Here is a 23,868-nt window from a genome sequence, read left to right as displayed (position 1 = left end):
CGGAAGCTGCCCCTGCCGAAGGACAAGTTACTTTTGATCCGAAAGCATGCACAGACGTTATTGCTCTTTGTGCAACAGGTAAGGGTAGATTTCGTGCTTTCAATGGGATTAAAGAGACTGAGAAGCATGGAATGGGGAGCCACATTTTGGGTAGATTCCTAGGGGAGAGGTTTCACATAGGGCCTAGTGCCTTTCAGTTGTTGAAAACAACTTTTTGTGTCCCAATACTATAATAGCTTCAGTTTTAGTGCCGTGATTTTTGTTGTACTCAGCGTAAGCTTCTCCTTTTTGGTTTTTTCCCCTGAGCTCATAAAAGGTTTATGTGAACAGGTATGATATTGGAAAAAAATGGGGTCCTTCAAAGTCTGCTTTTATGGTGTCTAAAATACTCTTTGAAAACTACTTATTCTAAATATAGTTGTAAGTAATTTAATCTTTTGAGGAGAAGGATAGGTTGGAGATGAGCTGAAGGGAAATTGAGGAGTGGGTCTAGAATGGAAGATAAATGAGAACACTGAGTTTTCCTCCTTGGGTTTGCACTTCAGTTCCTTGGTTCTTGGCAGTTATGTCTATTTTTTTTTTTTAAGTGATGCAATTGGGGTTAAGTGACTTGCCCAGGGTCACACAGCCAGTAAGTGTTAAGTGTCGGAGGCCGGATTTGAACTCAGGTACTCCTGACCTCCAGGGCCGATGCTTTATCCAACTGCGCCACCTAGCTGCCCCTACCACCTAGCGCCCCGGTTCTTGGCATTAGGAAAATGGGGGGGCATGACCACATTTCTTTAAAAACTTTTCAAACTCAGCAGCGTAGATTCAGCCACATCTGATGAGACGTTCTCTCGGGCCCCTTTTCCCTTAGCGTCTGCAGAAACTAGAGGGTGAGATGGGACATCCATCTCTCTGAATGGTAACCTTCCCATTGTTTGGTACACATCTTTGTAGAGCAGGCCACGTTTGGGTACCTGAAGCTCGCGTCTTTCCATTAGAGGAGGAAGGTGGCTTAGAGTTGTGTTTGGTGAAGCATCACTTTACATTAGAGAATACATTTGGGGCAGGGCCTGCCTGAAGATATGGTTCCTTCAGCTCAGGCTGGGACACAGAAGGGAAGTGGTATAACTGGTCAGTATTTTAGTGAGTTAATTTCTGTGGATCGTTTAAAGCAGGGGATCTTAACCATTTTTGTCATGGACCAATTGATCGTTCTAGTGAAGCCTATGGACCCTTCTCACATAATGTTTTTTAAGTGCATAAATAATTACATTCTTCGAATAATGCTTTTAAATGCATAAGTAAATACATAGATTACAAAGGAATCCAAAGGCTAGTAAAAAAATAAAGATGAAGATTTTTTTTTTCCTATTTAAGTTCACAAACCCCCAGGAGGTCCATGGACCTCAGTTAAGACCCTTGGTTTACATAATCACTTTAGATAACCATTTGTCATATGTATTTGCAAAGAGTGGCAATGACAAATAGGGCTCAGGAGGCCCAGCCTTGAGTGAGGAAGGCCTGGGGGTGATCCAGGGCGACTCTTCAACCACTCAGTGATCCAGGCAACACTCTAAGAGTAGAAGGTTGCAGAATAGGAGCCCTCTAATTACTCAGGAAACATTTATTAAGCTCTTCTATGTTCAGACACTATTATAGAGCATTGGAAATACAAAAGAGAGCAAAAGACAGTCTCTGTCGGCAAAGAGGCTTACAGTCCAGTGGTGGAGAACAGCATGCAAACATATATACAGAGCAAGCTACATACAGCATAAGTGGGAGGCACTGGAATGAAGAGGGTTGGTAAAGGCTTCCTATAGAAGGGTGGGATGTTTGGGATGGGACTTAAAAGAAGCCAGGGAGGTCTGTAGGTAGAATAGAGGATTGGTAGAGGGAGCTCTCTCTATGCCAGTGAAATCACTAAGTCAGGCCAAAAGGGGAAAAAAGCTTAGTCAGCATTAGTGGGCATCCCTGATCTGACTAAGGAACCCGCTGCTGCTGCTGTGCCGTCCTGTGTCGCTTTCTCATAGGATGTAGACTTGGGAATCAGCTTTATGAATACAGGCCTCTCATTTCCTTGGTACTTTTCTGCGGGGTTTTGATTCCCCTTATATCGGAATCTATTCAATGCAGTATATATCCTGTAGTGCTTACATTGGGCGATGTTAGGTTCTCTTCCAATCCCACGGGGGCTATTCCTGGCAGACCTCCTGCAGGTTAGACAGAACCATCTTTTTAAACTAAATCATTTCCCCCTTTCTTTCCCTTCTAGTTTCTGGCTCAATCCATAGAGGTCAATCCTTCAGTGACTCATTATCTTGTTCTCCTTCAAGTCCTACCCTTCCTTTCCTCTCGTTAATCATACAGCACAGTGGGGGTGCGAGGGTTAACTCGTCCTTTCTCTGATTCCTACAATAGCTGACCCCAGTTTTCTAAGCTCCTTCCCCGTCTAGCTGTTGGGGAGCCATGAACCATACTGGTCCTTAAAGCACGTCTGACTTTTTTTTCCAGGGCTAGATCCTCTTCCGTTTGACCTCTGTAAGTCACTGGGTCTTAGTTTTCTCGTTATAAAAATTATGGGCTTAGATTAGAAGATCAATAAAGTCCTTTCAGGGTGAAATGCTATAAGTTTCTAGTAATTACAGGGAACAGGGCCATTTCCCCAAAGGACAGGCCCCCAAAATTTCACACCTATCCTAAAATAATAAGGGGTCCTTTCCTGCCTGCTTAACTAGCTGATTGGACTTAACTCATTATCAGAACTAAAGATGGGGAACCTAGTAAGTCAAAACAATAGGTTCAGCTCAGACAGAACCTGCTGTGAGAAATATCAAAATGTTTTTCCCTCAGGGAATTTATAGTCTGCTTAGGAAAGAAAGGGGACATAAACAGGAAAAGAGACCAATTAGCAAGTTATAAATAAATACAGTGTAAACTGAGTGTTCAGTTGGGGTAGGTATTCATCTTGTAAAGCTTCGCGAGGGGAAGTTTATTGGGCATGGAAGTAATCATTATTATTATTATTATTAACATCATTAATAGTGTTTGGATTTAATTGCCCATTAGTGATTAATACTGTGCAGGATGTTACACGGTTATGTCCCTGACCTGGGACTGAAGGGCTTACTTACAATTAGGGGGGTTATCAGGGAGAGAAGCTGATGGCCCTTTTACCCCAGAACATCAGCCTCCCATGATTCCAGATCCTAGGAATCAGTGGGTAAGCCTATGACCCCTTAGCACTATGCTTTGCATATGGTAACTGGGATTGCAGGTACCACAGCAGCTGATCTGCTGAGGTTCAGGTAAATGCTATATAAGGTTCTAGACCTTTAACTAATTCATTCTTCTCTTCTTGCTCTGTGATTTTCATTTCCGACGTGGGGATAGTGTATCAGTGGTAATGGTCAACCACCATGACCTAGATCAGGGGTCTTCTGAACTATTTGTTGACCTCAGAGCCAATCGTCAGGCCGGATCATGGGGGAATGGATGGCTTGTGGTGATAATTTCAGTAAATGATGTTAGAGAGAATGTTTGTGTGTGGAAAGGGGAAGGTCAGGGACAGTGACAGGGGCCAGAGGAAGGGTTGATGAGAATTTCTAACACTGCATATGACTTACAAGCAATATCCTGCCAACACCAAACTCCTTCCTTTCTCAATTGCGCCTAGCCCTAACTGGCCATCAAGGTAGATTTGGCTTGAAGATAGCTGGATTCCCCTGGGGCTCTGACCCAAGCGACATGCCATCCTTGCACTTACCCTTGAAGAAAGAAAACTGCTGGATGAAGGCCTTTTTAACAAGGCCAGGCACTTTTCTCCCCTAAAGCGTATCCCCCAGAAACTCTTGCATTCCATATTTCCAGACCTGGCAACAATAATAATAATAATAATAATAATAACTCACATTTATATCACACTCATATAAAGGGCTTTCAGATCTAATATTTTGAATGATAGGATGTTTAGACCTGAAAGGGACCTGTTACTTGTCAGTGGGTCTCAGATGAAAAGAATCACTGGATTTTAAACTAGACCTTCAACATTATCTATTCCAACCACCTCATTTTGCCAATAGGAAACAAGTTCAAAGACATTGAGTGATTTTTTTTTTCCTAAGGCACGCAGGAAGGCAGTAGGGCCAGAATTTGAACCCAAGCCTTTTAACTCTAAATGCAGTGTTCTTTCTTTAAAAAACAAGCAAACAAACAGGGACATCTTAGATGATTCAGGATCCTCATTAAGTGCTTGGTGATGTTTGATACCTTAGGTCATGTTGATAGATTTCCAGTGAGAGCAGAACCACCAATGACGTCCTCGTTTTGAACTCAACACTGGGGAGAAAAGAAGTTGATGTAACAGTCCCTTTAAACACAGTCCTGGCCTCCCTATGCTGCCATGTTTTGCTTTGCCTTTAAGCTTGTCACCCATCTCTAGTCAGTGCCACCCACCTATGGCGGGTTCCATCGGAATCTTGAACTTTTTTTTTTTTTTGGTGAGGCAATTGGAGTTAAGTGACTTGCCCAAGTCACACAGCTAGTAAGTGTTAAGTGTCTGAGGACAGATGTTGAACTCAGTTCCTCCGTGAATCCAGGGGCCAGTGCTCTATCCACTGCATCACCTTAGCGGCCCCTGAATCTTGACTTCTGAAACCCTATTGTTCTGAAATTATATTCCCAGGAAGTCAGAACGACATGAAGTAGGGCCCAGCCTCTTATTTAGCCATGTGACCCCAGACCACTTAGTTCTCTTCTCTGGGCCTCAGATTGCTAAGGATGTAAAGCCTGAGGTCTAGGCTAAGTGATCTCTAAGTTCTACAGACTGTAAGTAATGTGCCGTTGTGATACGAGCCTGTGTAAAGTGAACATCCTGGTTCCTCTCTTTTTCCTGCCCCAACCTTCTATTTATGCCTCTGAGTTAAGGTAGCAGTGGCTAAACTTGGGGGGGTCCATTTCTGATCTCTGCTTGGAAGCTGCAGGGGAGATCTATGTTTTGGGGCAGCCAGCAGGAAGGGTGCATGGGACTGGTACCCAGTCTTCTAGCTGTGCCTTTGGTCAAGGATGTGGTTTCTGTGTGCCTCCTAGTGGTTACCTATTGCAGTGCAGGGATGTGGTGGTTTCCTTTCAAGGGAAGAGGGGGTCATCATGATATTTAATTTAAAATTCAGTATCCTTTGGAACATAGAATTTTCATAATTATTATCTGAGCAAATGTCTAAGTACCATCATGGTCTTTCCCCTCTATTTGTAGTGGTTATAAAGATGGAATGTTAAAGTTGGTATACTAATAAGAGACATAGCATCTCATCAGTCACCAAGCATTTATTAAGCATCTGCTAGGTACCAGGGATGCTAAGGCAAAGCATAAAACAAGGCCTACTCTCAAGGATTGAAGGCTTCTTGGGTTCTGAAGAGTGACCTTCAGCCAAAGTTCTGGTCTATTTCGTTTTTTGGTTTTGGGGGTTTTTTTGGGGTTTTTTGGGTGGGGCAATGGGGGTTAAGTGACTTGCCCAGGGTCACACAGCTAGTAAGTGTCAAGTGTCTGAGGCTGGATTTGATCTCAGGTCCTCCTGAATCTAGGGTCCAGCGCTTTAACCGATCTGCGCCATCTAGCCGCCCTAAAAGTTCTGTCTATTTCAGTGGTGCTGTTCTCTAATGGAAATAGAAGTAACCTTTGGGACTTTACCTTACTGGTTGTTATAAGAGCCTAGAAGATCCCAGAGACCAAAAAAAAACAACAACGTGGTGCTGTGACCTGCCCAAATTGACCTTGAGCAAAATTGCTTAACTTCTGGTTAGAAGAAAAACTGGGAGCTATGAGGCTTGGGTTCTTAATCACAGGCACTGCCACTAACTAGCTGTATGTCGTTGATCAAGTGACCTCTCACTCTGGGCCCCAGGTTTTTTCCCTCTACAAAGTAGAAGCTGTAAATGATTGGTGGGTTGCCTATGAGAATTTGATTTCATTTGTGAAACGTGCACCAAACTTGTTAGATGGAAGGTACTGCAGGAAATAAGAGTTTTGTTCTGGGCCTGCTTGTCCTCCTATTCTTAACATCCTTCTGTACCCCAGTCTTTGCAGTTGCCCTTCCTCATCATCTGTCCATCATTATACATTTATTTACATTTATTGCAAAATAAAAGCAAGCAGCAAAATAGGTCCCTGCTCTCAAGGGACCCTCAGAGTCTAATGGGAGATTTTATAGCGAGTGAATGGATGCCTACAAAATCCATAGAGAGTAGATTGGAGCTGAGTCCTGAGTCTCTGTGTGTGGTGTCTTCTCCCATCAGATTGTGAGCGAGCTTCTTGAGAAATAGGGATTGGGGGCAGCTAGATGGTACAGTGGATAAAGCACCAGCCCTGGAGTCTGGAGGACCTGAGTTCAAATCCGGCCTCAGACACTTGACACTTACTAGCTGTGTGACCCTGGGGCAAGTCACTTAATCCTCATGGGCCCCGCAAAAAGAAAAGAAATAGAAACTCATTCTGTGAATTATGAAAAATAGGGATTATCTTCCTTTCCATCTGTATTCCCAGCTGCTACACAGTGTTTGGCACAGGGGCTCAATAATTTGTTTTTTATTCACTTATTGAATGAAATTAGGGATTCAAAAAAGTGAGTTGAGGAGTGAGACCATTCTAAGTATGGAGAACAGCCAGTTTAAAAATGGATTGTTGGAAATGGAGTGCTGAGGAACAGCAGGTAGACCAGGATGACTGAACTATAGGGGTGTCTTAGGGGAAAGGGTAAGTATAAAAAGACTGGCAAGGTATATAAGGGGCCATATAATAGACTTCATATGTTACTGATACATAGGTAACCAGGGCAGCTAGGTGGTGGAAGTGATAGAGCACTGGGCCCTAGATTCAGGAGGACCTGAGTTCAAATCCAGTCTCAGACACTTGACACTTAACTAGTTGTGTCACCCTGGGCAAGTCACTTAACCCCAATTGCCTCACCAAAAAAAAAAGAATACATAGGTAACCAATGGAGGAGTGCACCATGGTCACACCTACAATTAAGGAGGATTGTGTTGGCAGCTGTAGGGAAGATGGATTAGAATGGAGGGGAGACTTGGCATAGAGACCAAATTAGAAGGCTATTGTTATATCCATGCAAGAGATGATGAGAACCTGCACTAGGGTGATGGCTTGGTAAATGGAGAAGAGATGTCTACAAGAAATGATAGTAGATGGTAGAAATGACAAAATTTCTTAACAATGGGATATAGCCTTAAGTAAAGAAGAGTCAAAGGCTACAACAAGGGTTGTGAATTTTGGGCGACTGGAAGAATGGTGGTGCCTCCGTGGTTTTGGAAATGAGAGAAATTTCAGAGGAAAGTTAATGAGTTCTGTTTTAATCATTTGAGTTTGAGATGCCTCTAGAACATCTAGTTAACATATCTCCATTTGCCAGTTTGGCACTGTGGGACCAAAGCTGGGGAGAGGGCTCTGAGGCTGGGGCTGCATAGATCTGAGTATGACTTGAAGAGTTAATAGAATCCAAAATAAGAGAGAGAAAGAGGGGCTAGGACAGAGGCCTTCGGTTAGTTGTCGTCCCATGGATAAAGATCCACTACAAAATGTTAAACAAGGGGCAGCTAGGTGGTGCAGTGGATAAAGCAACAGCCCTGGATTCAGGAGGACCTGAGTTCAAATTCAACCTCAGACACTTGACAATTACTAGCTGTGTGACTCTGGCCAAGTCACTTGACCCTCACTGCCCCTCTAAAAATAAAAATAAACAATAGTCAAGACACATTAAAAAGAGACCCAAGATAGTATCAAAAAAAAAAAAAATCTAGAGATGTGGTCGCAAAGGCTAATTTGAATCAAGAAGGATGAGGGCTTAGAGAAGGATGTTATATTGGTCAGTTTAATGGGTCGTTGGTAACTTTGGAGAGCAGTTTGAGTTAAATGATGAGGTTGAAAGCCGAATTGCAGAGGGTTTAGACCCCAGAGGAAGTGGAGGTGCCAAATATTTTTCTTGGTGTTTAACTGAGGGTTATGGGAGAATGGCTATTGGGTATGGCAGAATGAGGGTGTGCTTTTTTTGGCGGAGGGTGAGGCAATTGGGGTTATGTGACTTGCTCAGGGTCACACAGCTAATAAGTGTCAAGGATCTGAGGCAGGATTTGAACTCAGGTCCTCCTGAATCCAGGGCCGGTGATCTATCCACTGTGCCAGCTAGCTGCCCTCGAGGGTTTGCTTTTTAAGGATGGGGAGGACTTGGGCATGTTTGTAGGCAGTAGGGAAGGAACCAGTAGATAAGGAGAGATTGAAGATTAAAGTGGGAATGGAAGTATAGGGGATGGCTTTCTACTAGAGAAGAGAGGAGCAGTGACATCAAGGGATTACATACATACATACATACATACATACATACATACATACATACATACACTTTACAAGGAGAGGGGTCATCTTTCATAATAGACTTATTAGAGATTATAGAGTAAGAGGAGGAAATTGTGGGGGAATAGTGTCAGAGGGATATGAAATGGGGAGAAGAGAGACCTCAGTTTTTTCAGGCTGCCCAGAAGCAGCTAGGGGACACAGTGGATAGAGTGCTGGGCCTGGAGTCAGGAAGACCTGAGTTCAAATGTACCTTAGGATACATACTGGCTGTGCAAACCCTGGGCAGCTCACTTGGCCTCTGGTTCATCACCGTTAAGTGGGACTAACAGTAGCACCTACCTCGGGGGGGTTGTTTTGAGAATCAGCCGAGATCATGTTTTTAAAGGGGTTAGCGCAGTGTGTGGTGCAAGCACTTAAAAGCTTGTGCTCTTTCCTATCGTATATGAGGCACCTGGGACAGTGTGGGGGAGAGGTGATTTGGGGGGTCTGAGGGAGCTGTGGTGGGTGGGATAGCTAATTAATTTGGAGAGATATAATAAATATGCCTTGCTGCAAGGGAGAGCCTAATTGAGATGAGATAATAATGATTTGTAGTGTGCCAAGTTCAGCCTAGTTGCAAAGCAGGAGAACAAAGGGGCAAGAGTTTTGAGAGTAGAGGATATAGTGTTGAAATGGGTTTACCAAAAGGTCTGGATTGGGAAGGGAGCAGGAGAAGGTAGCCAGCTGTGATTTGTAAAGGTTTACAAAGCACTTTACAAATATTCTCATTATGTCATCATAATACAACCCCAGGAGGTAGGTGCTGTTAGTTACTCCCACTGAGGAAGACAGAGGTTAAGTGACTTGTCCCTGGTCATGCAGCTGATGTCTAGAGTCATATTGGAACTCAAGTCTTCCTGACTCTGGGTCCAAGTGCTACATCTACTGTACTATCTATCTCCTAGCTGTCTTGATTTCTTGTACTAATATGGTTAGTAAGAACTAAGAGAATTCTCCTCTGTGACCTTGGCACAAATGATCACTAAGTAGCCTCAGTATCCCGAAACTCACATCTTAGAGTGGGAAATGACCTGAAAGAAATCTACTCCAATCCCTACCTGAAGCAAGAAGTATTTTTCCCTTCTCACCTCTACCCCATCCCCTCGTCCTTCCCCAATATGTGTTGACAAGAATTTGATTTAGGGTCACAGAAATCCTTACTTTGCAATGGGTGAACTGAGTTTCTTTTGGAGGTGTTTTTAAAAAATATTTTCATACTATTTCATTTTAATTGGTTTCCTTTGTAACCCTATGTATTTCATTGAATGCATTTAAATTTTTTTCTGAAAATGGGGTCCAAAGCTCGCTCGCTCTCCCTCCCTCTCTCTCTCTCTCTCTCTCTCTCTCTCTCCTCTGCTCGCTCTCTCTCTCTCACCCCTTGATCTAAAGGAATAGTGATGGTTCGCTATAGGATTTCCTAAGTAAACTAATAAAATACTGCTCCATTTTGTGAACTCTGATGGCCTGAACTGATTAAAACTGAAAAATGAAGAGACGTGAGGACCATGCTAGAGATTTCCCCACCTCCACGCCCCCCCCCCCCCCAGCTCCTAGGGAAGATTCCTGCTCTGCTCTCAGAGGTCAATAGAAGTTCTTCACCCACTTATTGTGAGGGAGAAGAGGGAATGTCCCCTGTACATTTCAGAAAAGGGGGGAGATAGCAGTCCAGTGCCTCCTTCCTGCTCCTGCCCCCCAGCCACCACAGCTGGTAGAGGGGGAGGTTTCTCCCAGAGATTCCCCAAAAGTATGTAGCTGTACTCTTGTCGACCCAGAAAAGGAATTTTGTATTGGGACCGAGACCTCACCCTGACCCTAGAGCTTTATGAGACGATTCCTACTACGCTTCACATTGAGCTGCAGAACCTTGGGAGTCAGAATGATGCCCTTCTTTGTATTTTAGTTCTCAGCAGTAGGCACTTAATAAAATGCTTGTTGATTGCTTGGTAGGATGGGGGGAGGCATTCTTGAGCCCCCTTTCCCTTTGTGTGCCTCCTCCCAGGCCCCCCACACATGCCCTGCCTTCCCAACTTTGCTGGTGTTGATTCATCCCTCCTCTCTATCAAATCCTACTCGAGTCCCTGTCTTCCACAAGATCTCCTCAGATTATTCCAGCTCACACTGAACTTTCTTTTCTCTGAAGGCAACCATCTGAACTACCCCACAATTTATTACATCATCCCATTCTTTCTGACTAAGGAAGCTGCTAATATTAAGCTGCTAGCTGGCACTTTGCCCAAGGCCCCTTGGAATGTTTCCATGTGTCCCGTGCTATGGTTTTTCTGGCCTGTTTGAGGGTAGCTAGTGTCATCCTGCCTTCAGAGCCCCTGTCTAGGGTATTCCAGGTGAGAGTGGGACGCTAAAGTGAGCTGAGGGTGAAGGGTCACTTCTTCATGGAGACTCTGCAGAGAACAAAGGCTAATGGGTTAGTCTGTGACCGGGAAGCACTCCTGAGGACCTCAGTGGGGTTGTTAACCATGGTCAAACCAGATAATGTTTGTCAGTGCTTTCTAACTGAAGGGGGGGGTGGGATTAATTGAATTGCTGTTATTATGAAAGACAATATGAACCCCCAACCATCATCTAGGAAATAAGAGATTAGCGTCCTTCTGCCTCTGTCTTGTTCATCTTTTTTCACCCTTCAGTCTGGTAAGGAGCTGCTTTTTTTCTTTAAGGAGTGGCCCTTTTGACTAGGACATCTTACATTGGCATTTATTTTTGTGCTTACCTAAGGGGAAAAAAGATGCAATTTTATAAGGTGGATAAGCCATTAAGCACCATTTTTTTTCAATTGGAAGATTAAGGACAAACCCCTTCCCCACTAACCACCACCCAAGCACACATTTTTTTGTCGTTTAGAATTATTTTATTAAATCATAATGTACAACAGCTTCCAAGCACACATTTATTGATAGAAAGAGAGCAGTAGAATCCAGGTCTCCAAAGTTTCTCAATGGAATATTCTTCCTACAGTCCCTGGACACCAGCTTGCTGGCTAATAATTGGTAAAGGAGGATTAACGCTCGTAAATTCTTTGGCATTGTTGGTGAGTTGTGAACTGGTCCAGCCATTTGGGAGAACAGTTGAAACTTTGCCTTTAACACTGGGCATAGCCCTTTGAATCAGAGATACCACTCCTAGGTCTATACCACAAAAAGATCAAAGAAAAAAGGGAAAGGATCTATGTACAAAAATATTTATAGTAGCTCTTTTGTGAGGATTAAACGAGCTCTTAAAAGGTCTTCATATTCCAAGTTTCAGTGGTTCTTCTCCCCACAAGCATGCTGTTAGCTTGGGGTGCTCTCACACCCCACTTTGGCAAACTTTGTGAGCCGGTGAGGGCCTTCACAGAACAGTTCCAAGGATTTTGTGACTCTTAGGTCATTTCCTTGGCTCCTTTTCCATTTCCTGCCCTAAATCCCCTGTGGGTAGCCTGTCATCCATAGAGCAAGAGAACATCTGTCCAGAGGGGACTTACTACTTTTTTTGGAGAGGGCTGACTGGTTGAAGACCAGCAATGACCCCAGCCCCTGGAAAAATCTGCCCTAGCATCAGACAGTTTCCATTTCTCCAGGTGTAAAATTGACCACAAAAGAAGCCACATCAGTCAGTCAGCAAACATTTATTATGCACCCAAGCATTGTACTAAACTAGGGGCTGAGGATATAGAGAAAGGAAAAAAATTTTTGTCCTCAAGGGGCTCACATTTCTCATGGGAATCCGAATATCCATACTCAGTTTGGCAAGCATGAGCCCCCCTTGTTTTGTAGCTAACAGGTAAATACCCATATTGGAGACTTTGCAACTTCCCTTAATTAATAAAAAATTAATTTGGACACTATTCTTCAACTTTCTTGCCACATCCTTTTCCCAGAATTCCTTTGACACTTCCCCTCTTTATGCAGTTTTGCTTTAATCAGTTAATTAATATATAAGTTAATAGGAGCTGACCATACAGATCATCAGTTCTACACGAGCGGAAGTCCCAGGCATTTATGGGCTTTGAAAGGTCTGTTTCTGGGCTTGTGACTGATGGGAGAGAGGGGCCAGGATTGGTTTCTCCTTCTCCCTGCCCCCCCCACCCCCCCACCCCCATGCTTGCAGCCAGAGGCCTCCAGGGGTCTCAGATATCTGTCTCATTTGCATTGTGAATGACACAGAGGGGAGCTAACGAGGTTATTGGGCAGAGAATCATCTCATGTGACCCATGTGCAAGCAGACCTACAGCAGAGCTCAATGGGGACAGGGGCACTCTTTCATCCAGCTTGGCAGGGCAGAGGGGGGAAGAGAACAGTTAGAAGGGTGGATGGTGCAGTTTTTATCCAAGACCACAGTAAACCTTAAGAGGGCAAGGAAGGTGGAAAGGGAAGGAGACCTGCTGTCTAGATCCATTAGATGAAGGAAGGGGAACTTTGAGGCAACGAGGACCCTTGCATTTCCTGGCTAAGTGCTCATAAGATCCTAGTGGAGTAGTAGAGAGGTTGCATCTAGTTAGCTCCAAGGAAAGAACTTTAGATTCTAAATCCAGGGAAGGGCAGGCTCCCAACCTGGCTCTTTGGTGGGCTAATTACTGCTTTTCCATAGAGTTGTTAAGAGGAAAAGATCTTCTATATACTTGAAAATGTTGGCATGACCTGGTGTCATAGTAGAGAAGCATCTAGCCCTGCCACTGATATTTTGTATAGGTGTATTCTGGGCACATCACTTAATCAGTGAGCTTTAGTTTCCTATCTGTAAAATGCAGATAATACTATCCATAGTACTTAACCTAACTACAGTTGTTGTGAAGCTCAAATGAGGTAAGATGTGAATTCCTACATAAATCTCTAGTATTATTATTATTATTATTATTATTTAATATAAAATAAAATATTTTTTTAAAATTCTTAGGGCGGGTAAGTGGCGCAGTGGATAAAGTTTTGGCCCTGGAGTCAGAGGACCTGAATTCAAATCCAGCCTCATACACTTAACACTTACGAGTTGTGTGACCTTGGGCAAGTCACTTAACCCCAGTTGTCTCACCCCCCAAAAAAAAAAATTTATTAGCGTCTCAGAGGATACTACAGACCTGAAGTTTTCCTGGAATATTTCCTTTTAAGGATGAGGGGCTAGGCCGGGGAGAAGACGTCATAATTTAGAATGTGGTTACCACTTCTGCTGGGTCATCCTGAAATTAGCAGGTGTTTGTGGTTGTTCTTTTAAAAAACGCCGCCGTGTACCTCTCCATAGCCTTACTGTAAAAAAGACAATCCCTGTGTGGTAAGGGAATTCACACCTCCTTCTCCCAACAAGTAGAATTAGTAAACTCCTTTGTTTTTTTTAAGGCAATTGGGGTAAGTGACTTGCCCCAGGGTCACACAGCTAGTAAATGTCAAGTGTCTGAGGGCTGGATTTGAACTCAGGTCCCCTCCTGAATCCAGGGGCTGGTGCTCTAGCCACTGTGCCACCTAGCTGCCCCCTTTTTTTCCCCCCTGACTATGGTTAACATTTGTTTTTTGAGTGGAGGCAGTTGGGGTTAAGTGTGATTTGCCCAGATCATTCAGCTAGTAAAGTGTCAAGTGTCTGAGGTCAGATTTGAACGTAGGTCCTCCTGAATCCACGGGCCGTGCTTTATCCACTGTGCCACCTTGCTACCCCCCAGAATTAGTAACTCCTGAAGGGTGAGACTGCAGCCCTGTAACCCCCAAAGTGAGTGGAGCCTGTACTTAATGAGGACTTAGTAAATGTTGAGTTGCTGAATTGAATAGAAGTGAAGCTTCTAGGCAGCTGCCCACAGAAGTACCAGTAATTGAGATTCATTTGATAAGCTATTAGTATTGTGGAAAGAGTACTGAGCTTAGACTTAGAAGGCCTAGAGTCCTCTATCAGTTAATAAGAAATCATTTAGTAAATGTTCACCATGTGTTAAGTACGGGCTAAGCAATGGAAATAGAATAGGCCCCTCCCTAAATGCACTTACTCTAGTAAGGGCATATAATAAAGATCAGTCTATCTAACCAGTCTCAGGTGGCTTCGCTTTACATCCTGACCATCCTACCTCTCCCCTCTCCAGCTCTGGACCCATAACTAAATCTATCAAATTAATCCTGACACTGTTACTTGCAGCAAGTTTCCAAATCCCCCTCCCTGGCCACCTCCCTACTCTATGCCCCCTGTGTTGGAGGCACTCCCTGCAGAAGGTCAGGAAATGTGTTTTCTATTTTTCTGTTTTTCTTTTCCAACCTCATTTGATACAACTCTTCCTCCTGCACTCTGTGATCCAGCCAAACTGGCCTTCTCTGGGCTCTTCACACATAACACTCGTCTTCTGCCTCAGTCTTTGCACTAGCCATTCCTTCCTATGACTGAAATGCGTATGCTTTCCTTAAATTCACTCCTAAGTCCTCTTCTCCTGAGCTGCAGGGTCAAACTGCACGAGGCCTTTCGCCATCCTCAAACCACCACTAGCACCCCCCAATGCTAGTACCTCCATCCCAGACTACTTTGGATTAAACTGCTTTGTACTTACTAACTTTATATTTGTGGCAGTATATATCTATGTATTTTATATATTCTAGAAATATGTGTGTGTGTATGTGTGTGTGTGTGTGTATATATATAAACACCATGTATATAAATAGGATATACATATAATCTGTTATTGGAAATTTGTGTGTATATATAAAAACAGCACATACATATGTATAAATATGATATGTGTGTGAAGATAGATAGATAGACAGACAGACTGACCTCGTTCCTCCATTAGAATGAGAGCTCACTGTGAGCGGGGGATTGTTTTCTTCTGTTGTACCTGTCACATAATAGGTGGTTTCATAATTATTTGTTGCTAAGTATTGATTCATGGGTCCCTTCCTGCTGCTTTCCCTAGAGTTCTTGTTTCTCGTATAAAATGAGCACATTAATTCTTGCGACGCCTGGAGAAAGGCGGGACACATGAGGCAGCTAGGTGTGCAGTGATAGAGCACCAGCCCTGGAGTCAGAGACCTGAGTTCAAAATTCATCCTCGGACACTTGACACTTATTAGCTGTATGACCCTGGGCAAGGTCACTTAACCCCAATTGCCTCACTACCCCAATTGCTGACACACTTAGGTCTTTGTGGAGGTGGCTTTGGGACTAAGCATGGAGGGTGGTTTGGGTTCTCCTTCAACTCAGTTGGTGTCCTCTTGAATAAGTTGTATACCATCTCCATCTTTACCGTTGTTAGGTTGGGGGGCCATCTAGATGGCGCAGTAGATAGAGCATTGGCCCTGAAGTTGGGAGGACCTGAGTTCAAATCTGACTTCAGAGACTACTCGGCTATGTGACCCTGGGCAAGTCACTTAACACCAATTGCCCTAAACATCTGGGTCCATCTCCAGTCATCCTGATGTATATCTTGCCACTGGACCCAGATGACTCTAGAGGAGAGTAAGGGTTGTTGACCTCGCCCAGCCCTCCCTCACTTGAATCCAATTCAGGGCAAGTCCATGACATCACTCCAATGTCATGGTCTTCTTCAAGAAGGACAAACAACCACCATTGTTCTTTCATTGGACTCCAGGGAAATACCTAAACCATTCATAGGCTGTAGAAGTGAAAAAAAAACCCTTTGTTTTAGATGCAAGTCATTTAGGGCCCGTGAGAATTGAAATGATTTGCTTAAGATCAAGCAACGGGCAGAATCAGGATTCAAAGTCCGGTGCTTGTGGGTGGAAGGCATCCAAAGCGGGGAAGGCCATTGGCATGGGGCATGTGACCCCAGCCCATCTTGCCAATCAGGTCTCCGTTGGGCTTGGATCTTCATTGAGTCCACCACCAATACAAACCAAGATGTTTTTAATTATGTTCTTACTGTGTCCTAATATCTCCTTGCACTTTCTCATTGTGCCCAGACTTTAATTTTGCCATGTACCCACCCTCAATGATTGCAACTGGAAGTGTGGGAGCAGCCATCTGTGGCCTCCAGCTCGACAGTGAGGACAACGCCCTCTCAGAGCATCTCACGGAGCTGTTGGCGAAGATCACAAATACAGATGTGGTATGTAAGCCTCTCCTCTGTCCCCAAGAGGAGGTCTGGTTTAATATTTCACAAGGTGGCTGGGTTTTCTGCTCCCTATTGATACAAAAAGAAAGTGGCATGATTGGAATCTTCATCTTTTATGTTTTAGAGTTGTGTCCCACTTTAAGAAAACTTAGTATAGATACACATGAATCATAGGCTCTCAGCTAGAAGGAATATATCTAACCCAGTCTAATCCCTACCCAAAGTATGGACCCTTTCTACAATAATCCAGACAAGTAGCTATACAGATTCTGTTTGAATACCTCAAGTGATGGGGAACTCGTTACCTTTGTATATCACCATTTACTAAGCAAAACCGATCAATTCCAGAGCGATTCACTCATTTCATGAAAGCTTCCTTTCAGTGATCAGCTTTTTAATACATACAGTGTAATTTGTAGAAATATGATCAGTGGGTGACCTTTTAGGACCACGGCTTTCATCTAAATTGAGGTCCTCCAGTGTTAGTTTAGAGTACAGTGAGGCACAGTATGAGATGCACAGGTAGGCATGGGAAATAGGTGAAAAGAACCTTGAACCCAAACTTAGAAAGTCTGGTGATTGTTCTGCTGTGTGGCCTTGGGTAAGTGATTCCTTCAGCTTCTTAGCTTCCCTGTCCATGGAATGGAGATATCAGTGTTATGCATTCAGTATCAAAATGATAAGATACAAATTTTTGAGTTGATATTTTTTATTAAAATTCCCCTTAACCACCCTCATCCCCCTAGTCAATTTTCTAACTTTGTAAAAAGAAAATGTATCAGCTGCTCCTTAGTGACTGAAAGGAATTTCATTTGTAGTTCTAACTGAAGGTCATCCAAAAAGTGAGATTTTGACACATATACAGCATTTGATATGACACCCCCCACAAAACCAAGGTGGCCAAATGAGGACTTCCTCTTCTGATCCATCACTCTGAGAAAAGTGTGATCCAGAAGATGCAACACATAATGACAGGGCACACTGTCTTTAAAATTAAATTCTATTATTCAAAAATGTACAAAACTAAATCAGTATAAAGGGAACAAATAATTAAGCTTTCAAATGGATGTTTTTGTAGGTCTGTAGCCTTTATATTCCTGACGTTATAAAAGCTTAAATAAGCCTCCACTAAGACTTTTGGAATACCCAGTGTGTGATTTGAGGGGAGGGGATATACATACCCACCTACCCCACACACATATAGATGTGGAGATATGTATATGTGTTATATAGAAGGGCTTTGTAAAGTATCACTTGTTACACAGAATGAAATGTTATATTATTGCCCCTGGTGGGGGGAAGGGATTTCCATAAGGCTCCTTCCCCAACCCTGGATTCATGTAGATTAGATTCAGTCTTGAGGGAACCTCACCCCCATGATGAAAGCAGTCTTTTCTCTCACACTTTCTGGCTCTTTCTACACACAGCCTGGAACCCCCGATAGAATCTCTTAGGTGTATGTCTCATGTCCAGGGTCTGTCTCCCCAAAAAGAATAAGATCCTTTCTATAACAGTTACTCATTGTACCAAGTAGTAGATATCAGGATCAGCATGGCTAGCTTCCTATTCTATCACAAAAGAAATGCTTAGGGGCAGCTAGGTGGCGCAATGGATAGAGCACTGGCCCTGGAGTCAGGAGGACCTGAGTTCAAATCCGGCCTCAGACATTTGATACTTACTAGCTGTATGACCCTGGGCAAGTCACTTAACCCCAATTACCTCACTTTTTAAAAAAATGCTTAAAAAGACACATTCTACATCAGAACTTACTTAAAAACACAAACATTCCCTCTATTGTGGAAGACCAGGAGGTAGGAAAGAAAGACTTCCAGGAGTCATGTATGCCTGTTGAATTTTCAGTAGGGGCTTTCCAGCGGCTTTTTCGGTTCTAGATCTTCTGGCCAGCCAGGCATACCTAGCTGTTTCTCCTGTACGTGGTCACCTTTTCCTAAGCTGAAACTCCCAAGCTTAGCAAGTAGCCATAGGGGCAGCTAGGTGGCGCAGTGGATAGAGCAACAGCCCTGGAGTTGGGAGTACCTGAGTTCAAATCCGGCCTCAGACACTTAACACTTACTAGCTGTGTGACCCTGGGCAAGTCACTTAACCCCAATTGCCTCACTTAAAAAAAAAACAAAACAAAAAAACCAAGTAGCCATGGATCAGCATCACTGTTGGGTCACCCATGATCGAGGAAGGGAATACAAAGCAGGACAGGCAGCAGAGACTTCAAATCCATTCTCAGGTTCACCAAGACAAGGACATGTATTCCCTGTCTCCTATGGCCACCCTACATAAGTGGATGAGCCATGGGACACCTATTCAAGTCCCAGGCCTTACTTTCAAAAGACGGAAAAGGAGAGCAGGAGCAGCAATTGTTTCTTCCTTTTAAAACGTTGCCCAAAGTGGGCAGTTCTTTCTGCTTGGTCAGCAATCATCTTTTAACATAAGTTCTCATGATGAAGAGCTAATGAGAAGCCTCTGGTCACACTTGCAGCCCAGTGCTCCATCCAGCAGATCACAGAGTATTATCTTCATGGCAGTAATATAAACACTGGGGTGGGTTTTTTGTTTTTTGTTTTTACTTTTTGTACCCACAAAGCACTCTTTTTCAGGGGTGGGGGTTGGGTAGGCTTTGCTTTGACCCCAAATAAAGAACTGTGGTGAGTCACATCCCCTAAGGTCATGTCAGCCATTGAAATCCAACTGAGGTATTTATTGGGAATGTTTTAGAATTTCTGGTTCATTTAGAGGTACCAAAGTCTAAAAGATGAGTAGTGACTTGCCCAAAGGCACACAGCTATTAAAAATGAAACAGAATTAGAACCCAGGTCACCTAACTGCTTCCTGCTTAGTGGGAATCATTTGCTTCAGAGGTTATTTAATACATAGCTTAACTTTTTTATTTTTTGTCACAGACTTCTTTGGCATTCTGATACAACCTTTGGATCCCTTCTCAAATCATGTTTTTTACGCCAAAAAAAAAAATTTAACAAAGGAAAACCAATTTATTGAAATACAGTTATCAGAAGGGAAAAAAAGTAGTTCACAGACCTCAGGTTCAGAACCCCTGATTTACAGGAAACATGGAGAGAAAAACATTTGTCTCTATAGTGCTTGAGAGTTGCCATGACAACATGTAAGAATGCAGGAAACCTTTACCATGACACATTCCAAACATACCGAGGGCTTTGAGACCGCTCTAGCTTGAGAACAGGCTGCCTTGGGGCACCTGGGACTTCATGGGCCCTAAGGTTACTGTGCTTCACATGAAGGGGAGCTTCAGGTGGCCCCCCAATCTCTCTGGAGCCCTGGTTCTAGAGATTGTCTTGTAAAGATGCCAAGTACCAGAAATGATGTTTAAAGGCTTAGCCAGGAAGCCCCGTAAGGAATTAGCCTGTGGGCTTTGTTTCTTGTTTTGCTTTGTTCTTAAACTCCAAATATTAACCAAGGCATCCCCAGTGCCATGTAGACAGTCCCTGATTGATTAACCTGGTATCTGTGTTAGATTTATAGAATCACAGAATTTCAGAAGCTAGAAAGGATTTGGAAATCATTTAGTCCAATGCCCTTGTTTCATAGATGAGGAAATAAAGACTCAGCACATGGTAAATTCCCTGCTTTCCTTAGAGGTGAGTTTGGAATAATAACCTGTCTGGAATATAATTGCTCCTTTTACTCCTAAATTTTCCCTCTCTTGCAAAATCCAGATTCCAGTCAAATAGGCAGCTACTTTTGCCCTGATCTCTTCAGAGATAAGGTCATTCCTATGACTGGAGTTTGAACTTAAAACTTATGAGGGGGTTTGTTTTGTTTTGCTTTTTGATACCACATCCCCTTTTCTCCATGCAGAGACCTACTTTGATTTGCTTGGCGCCCGAGCCCCTGTCTTTGGCCTATGTCCCTTTTGCCCCAAATGGGCATCACCTTCTGGACAAAGCACTTAGCATAGTGCGGGGCCCACAGTAAGTGCTTAATACATGTTTCTTGATGGATTTGCCATTTGTATCACAATTTGGTGTTTCCAACCTTCAGACCAGTGATGATCCTTGTGGCTCAAGGGTGGGACCCCTTTCCTTCATAAACACTCATGTCCGGCCTATTGTAGTTGATGATGTAGACCACTGTTGAATACTCCTTGGACTTGTGTGGTGCTCATTTGATGTGGGTGAGGTTAGAGGTTGGTATGCTTGACAGTCTGTCTTGGGTAAAGAGCTAGGATCTGTGTGGACCTGGGGATCAAAGAATAATATAACTTCCAGTACACAGGGTTCCATGGGTTGTGCAAAATGCCTTTCTCACTTGCAGTCCGAGCAAACATTCTGTGTAACAGGGAAGGAAAATGAATGAGTGACTTGCCAATTATGAAAGTGTCAAAAAACTTAGACCAAGTCCTTCTGACTGCTAGACCACCACCCCACCACCACCCCAGACAGCCGCTTAGCTGGCAAGAATGAGCCAGTAAATCGGCTTGTCTGACTAACAGTAGGGACAAAAAACTATATTTGTGTTTAGGCTTTCAGATACACTTTAGGTTTATTTTGGTCTTAGGGAGTGTGTGAGCCATTATGGACATGGCCGACATATGGAAATTTTTTTGTTTGACTATATGTATTTGATATAAGGGGTTTTTTTTCCTTTTTTCTTTCTCTAGTGGGGAAGAGATGGAGGAAGAACATAAGCACCTAAAAGGGGGAGGGGATTGAGGTTCAGAAGGACTTTTTTCCAAATTAATCACCCCCACATGTATGTATTGGGCAGCTTTAGTACGCTTAACAATTCTAGATGCTATGAGAGACTACAGAAGAACCTCATTAGTATAGCTGGAGGTACTACAGATTGGGATAGGCCCAGTGCTCTATCCACTGGCACCACCGAGCTTCCTTGGGGAATGAAGTGAGTTCTTTTTTTTTACCTAGGCAGTGGCTAAGGCCTTTTAAATGGTAGAAGTGATGGGGCTCTGGAAAGTTGGGTTTTTGTGGTGTCTCGTCTGATTGCCAAAATAAACAAGAAATACTTCATTCTAGTGAAAGAGCCAACTAAAAAGCTTGACAGTTTTATCAGAAATAAGTCTGTTGGTATGTTATATTTTAAGTAGTTTTTCCGATGACCTAAGAGTCCTCTCCAAACAGGGACTGGATTTAAAGATGAACTGAACGCTCAGATACTGAAAAAAGCTGGTAGATGTAATTAGTTACTGAGACCATTGCCAAGCAATATTTTTTTTTTTTTGGTGGGACAATGAGGGTTAAGTGACTTCGCCATGACAAATTCAGGATCCAAAGAGATCTTATTAGGCTAAAGCACTAGACTGAATCTAAATAGGATTGCATTTAATGGGGATAAATGTAAAGTCTACTGTGTTCAAAAAGTCGATTCTCAAGTGCAACAATAGGGAAGGTATGGCAGCAATATCTGGGGAGGGGAGGTCATGGGGTTTTAATGAACCTCGAGCTCAATAATAATAATTAACAGTTAGCATTTATAAAAACCCTTTAAGGTTTGCCAGCAACTTTGTCTCATTTGATCCTCACAGTTACCCTGGGAATTTGGAGTTTTTATTATCCCTATTTGAAGATGAGGAAACTGAGTCTAAAAGAGTTTAAGTGATTTTCCAGGGACACCTAGCTAGTGTAAGGGGCTAAAATTCTAGCTAGTCTGTCTAAAATATCTAATGAGTGGTCACCAATAAATTATAAGCTTTAGCAAGAGTTAGACTTTTAAGCATTATTAAGGAGAATAAGAATTTGGTGAAGAGAGAGAAAAAGGCCTAGATTCATCTGTCTATCAAAGGGAGAGCACATTTTAGCTCTACTCTCCACAAGAGTCCTCCCGAAAGAGCGCCAGCTACCCCTTCCTCAATCCCACAAGCCTCCTGTGAAAACTGGAAATGTCCTGTCCCCACACACACACAGCGCCATGCTGATTGGCTGATAGCTTTGATTGACAGTACCCATGACAAACATCACTTCTGACGCCAAGGACCTGACCGCATGGCTTGCCTTCAGACGCCTTCTCCTCATGGTGGAGCTTTCCTACAGTAGCTCTCCAGCAGGTGGCGTCACTCCAGTCCTTACACTAGTAAGTTTCTGAGGCAGATCAGATCTTCCTGAGTCCAAGTACAGCATTCTGACCATATGAGAGAGCATCATAATGTGTGATCATGGGCTGCTAGAGAGGCATAGCTTCTAGAAATAAGGCAGCAAGCCAAGACCTCTCAGCATTCTACGATGGTCAGGCTGACTCTGCAATACGATGTTCGGTTCTGGATGCCCATGTTGAAGGAAGCACATCTCCAGAGCCCAGAGAAGGTTGTCAGCAGAGCACAGGGCCTTGAGCCTGTGCGATAAAAGGGACTAGTCCTTTTTAGCCCAAAGAAGACTCCCAGTGAGGACCAAATAGCTCCCTTGTGAGTCTCTGAAGGAATGTTGTGTGGAAGAGGAGTAGATGGGTTCTGTTTGGAGGGCAGAACTGTCATTGATGGAGGAGGAGGAACAGCAAAGAGGCAAAACTTAGGTGTTTGATATTAGGGAAACTTCCTGTCATTAGTGAGAGCTATCTGGAAGTAGACAATGACTTGTTAGAGTGAGGTTTCCTTACAGAGTGTGTGTTGGACTGGACGTCTCTAAGGTCCGTCCTTACTCATAAATTCTCACTGGTTCTACAGGAAGGACACTAGGCCTTGCACCCACCACCCCCTGACTCCTTCAGGGATATGTCCTCTCCATGAGCTTTGTTTGATCCAAGGCAAAATGAAGGGAATAGAAAAAACCAATGCTCGTGGACATTTTCTACAGATACTAGCTGCTCTTGTTGCTATGAAGGAACAAATACTAGGATCTTGCCATCCATACAGAGAGAGAAAGGGCGCTTGGTCTTTTTTTTTTTTTAATAGAAAAAAGGAACTCTTAGCATTCATTAGTAGGCATGTAAGAAAGTCTGAATCCAGAAGTCACACTAACTTTACTTTTGGGCAGTCAAGTGAGGTGCACGATGTACTAGGAAAGACCTGAGCTGAAGCTACCTCAGGTCAGTACGTGACCCATGCAAGTCACAGCCTCAGTTTCTTTTGGTTAAATGATGACAGTAGCGCCTAACCTCACAGGCTCATTGTAGGTTCAAATGAGTCAACAGGCATAGAGCTCTTAAAGTACTACATAAATACTATTAATCTTATCTTTCTTGCTGTAAGTTGTCTGAGAAGTGTGGGGGTGGAAATGAGAAACTAATAGAAGGGACACAGGTCCTAAAGGTGTTTGTTAGGGCAGAAACGCAAACCGTCTCTCCCACCAGTAGACATTTTGCTTCTACCTCAGAACTAAGCTAGACCTCAACCACCTTGGGCTGACCAATGTCTCCTTTTTAAATGTCTTCAGCTAAGTGGTGCGGTGGATAGAGCACTAATCTGGCCTCAGATACTTACTAGATGAGTAACCCTGGACAAGTCACTTAAGAGCTG

General features: G+C 43.4%; 1 protein-coding gene across 1 annotated transcript in view; it reads left to right on the top strand.

Moving 5' to 3' along the window:
- Positions 1-23,868, top strand: part of CCND2 (cyclin D2) — a 40,600-nt gene that overhangs the window by 7,320 nt on the left and 9,412 nt on the right. The window contains 3 exon segments of the mRNA XM_043969347.1: positions 1-55; positions 58-78; positions 16,261-16,406. Coding sequence (XP_043825282.1) covers positions 1-55; positions 58-78; positions 16,261-16,406 — 222 coding nt within the window.

This window comes from Dromiciops gliroides, chromosome 5, assembly GCF_019393635.1.
Source record: "Dromiciops gliroides isolate mDroGli1 chromosome 5, mDroGli1.pri, whole genome shotgun sequence".
In the NCBI taxonomy this organism is placed as follows: Eukaryota; Metazoa; Chordata; class Mammalia; order Microbiotheria; family Microbiotheriidae; genus Dromiciops; species Dromiciops gliroides.
This window is presented reverse-complemented; position numbering and strand designations above follow the sequence as displayed.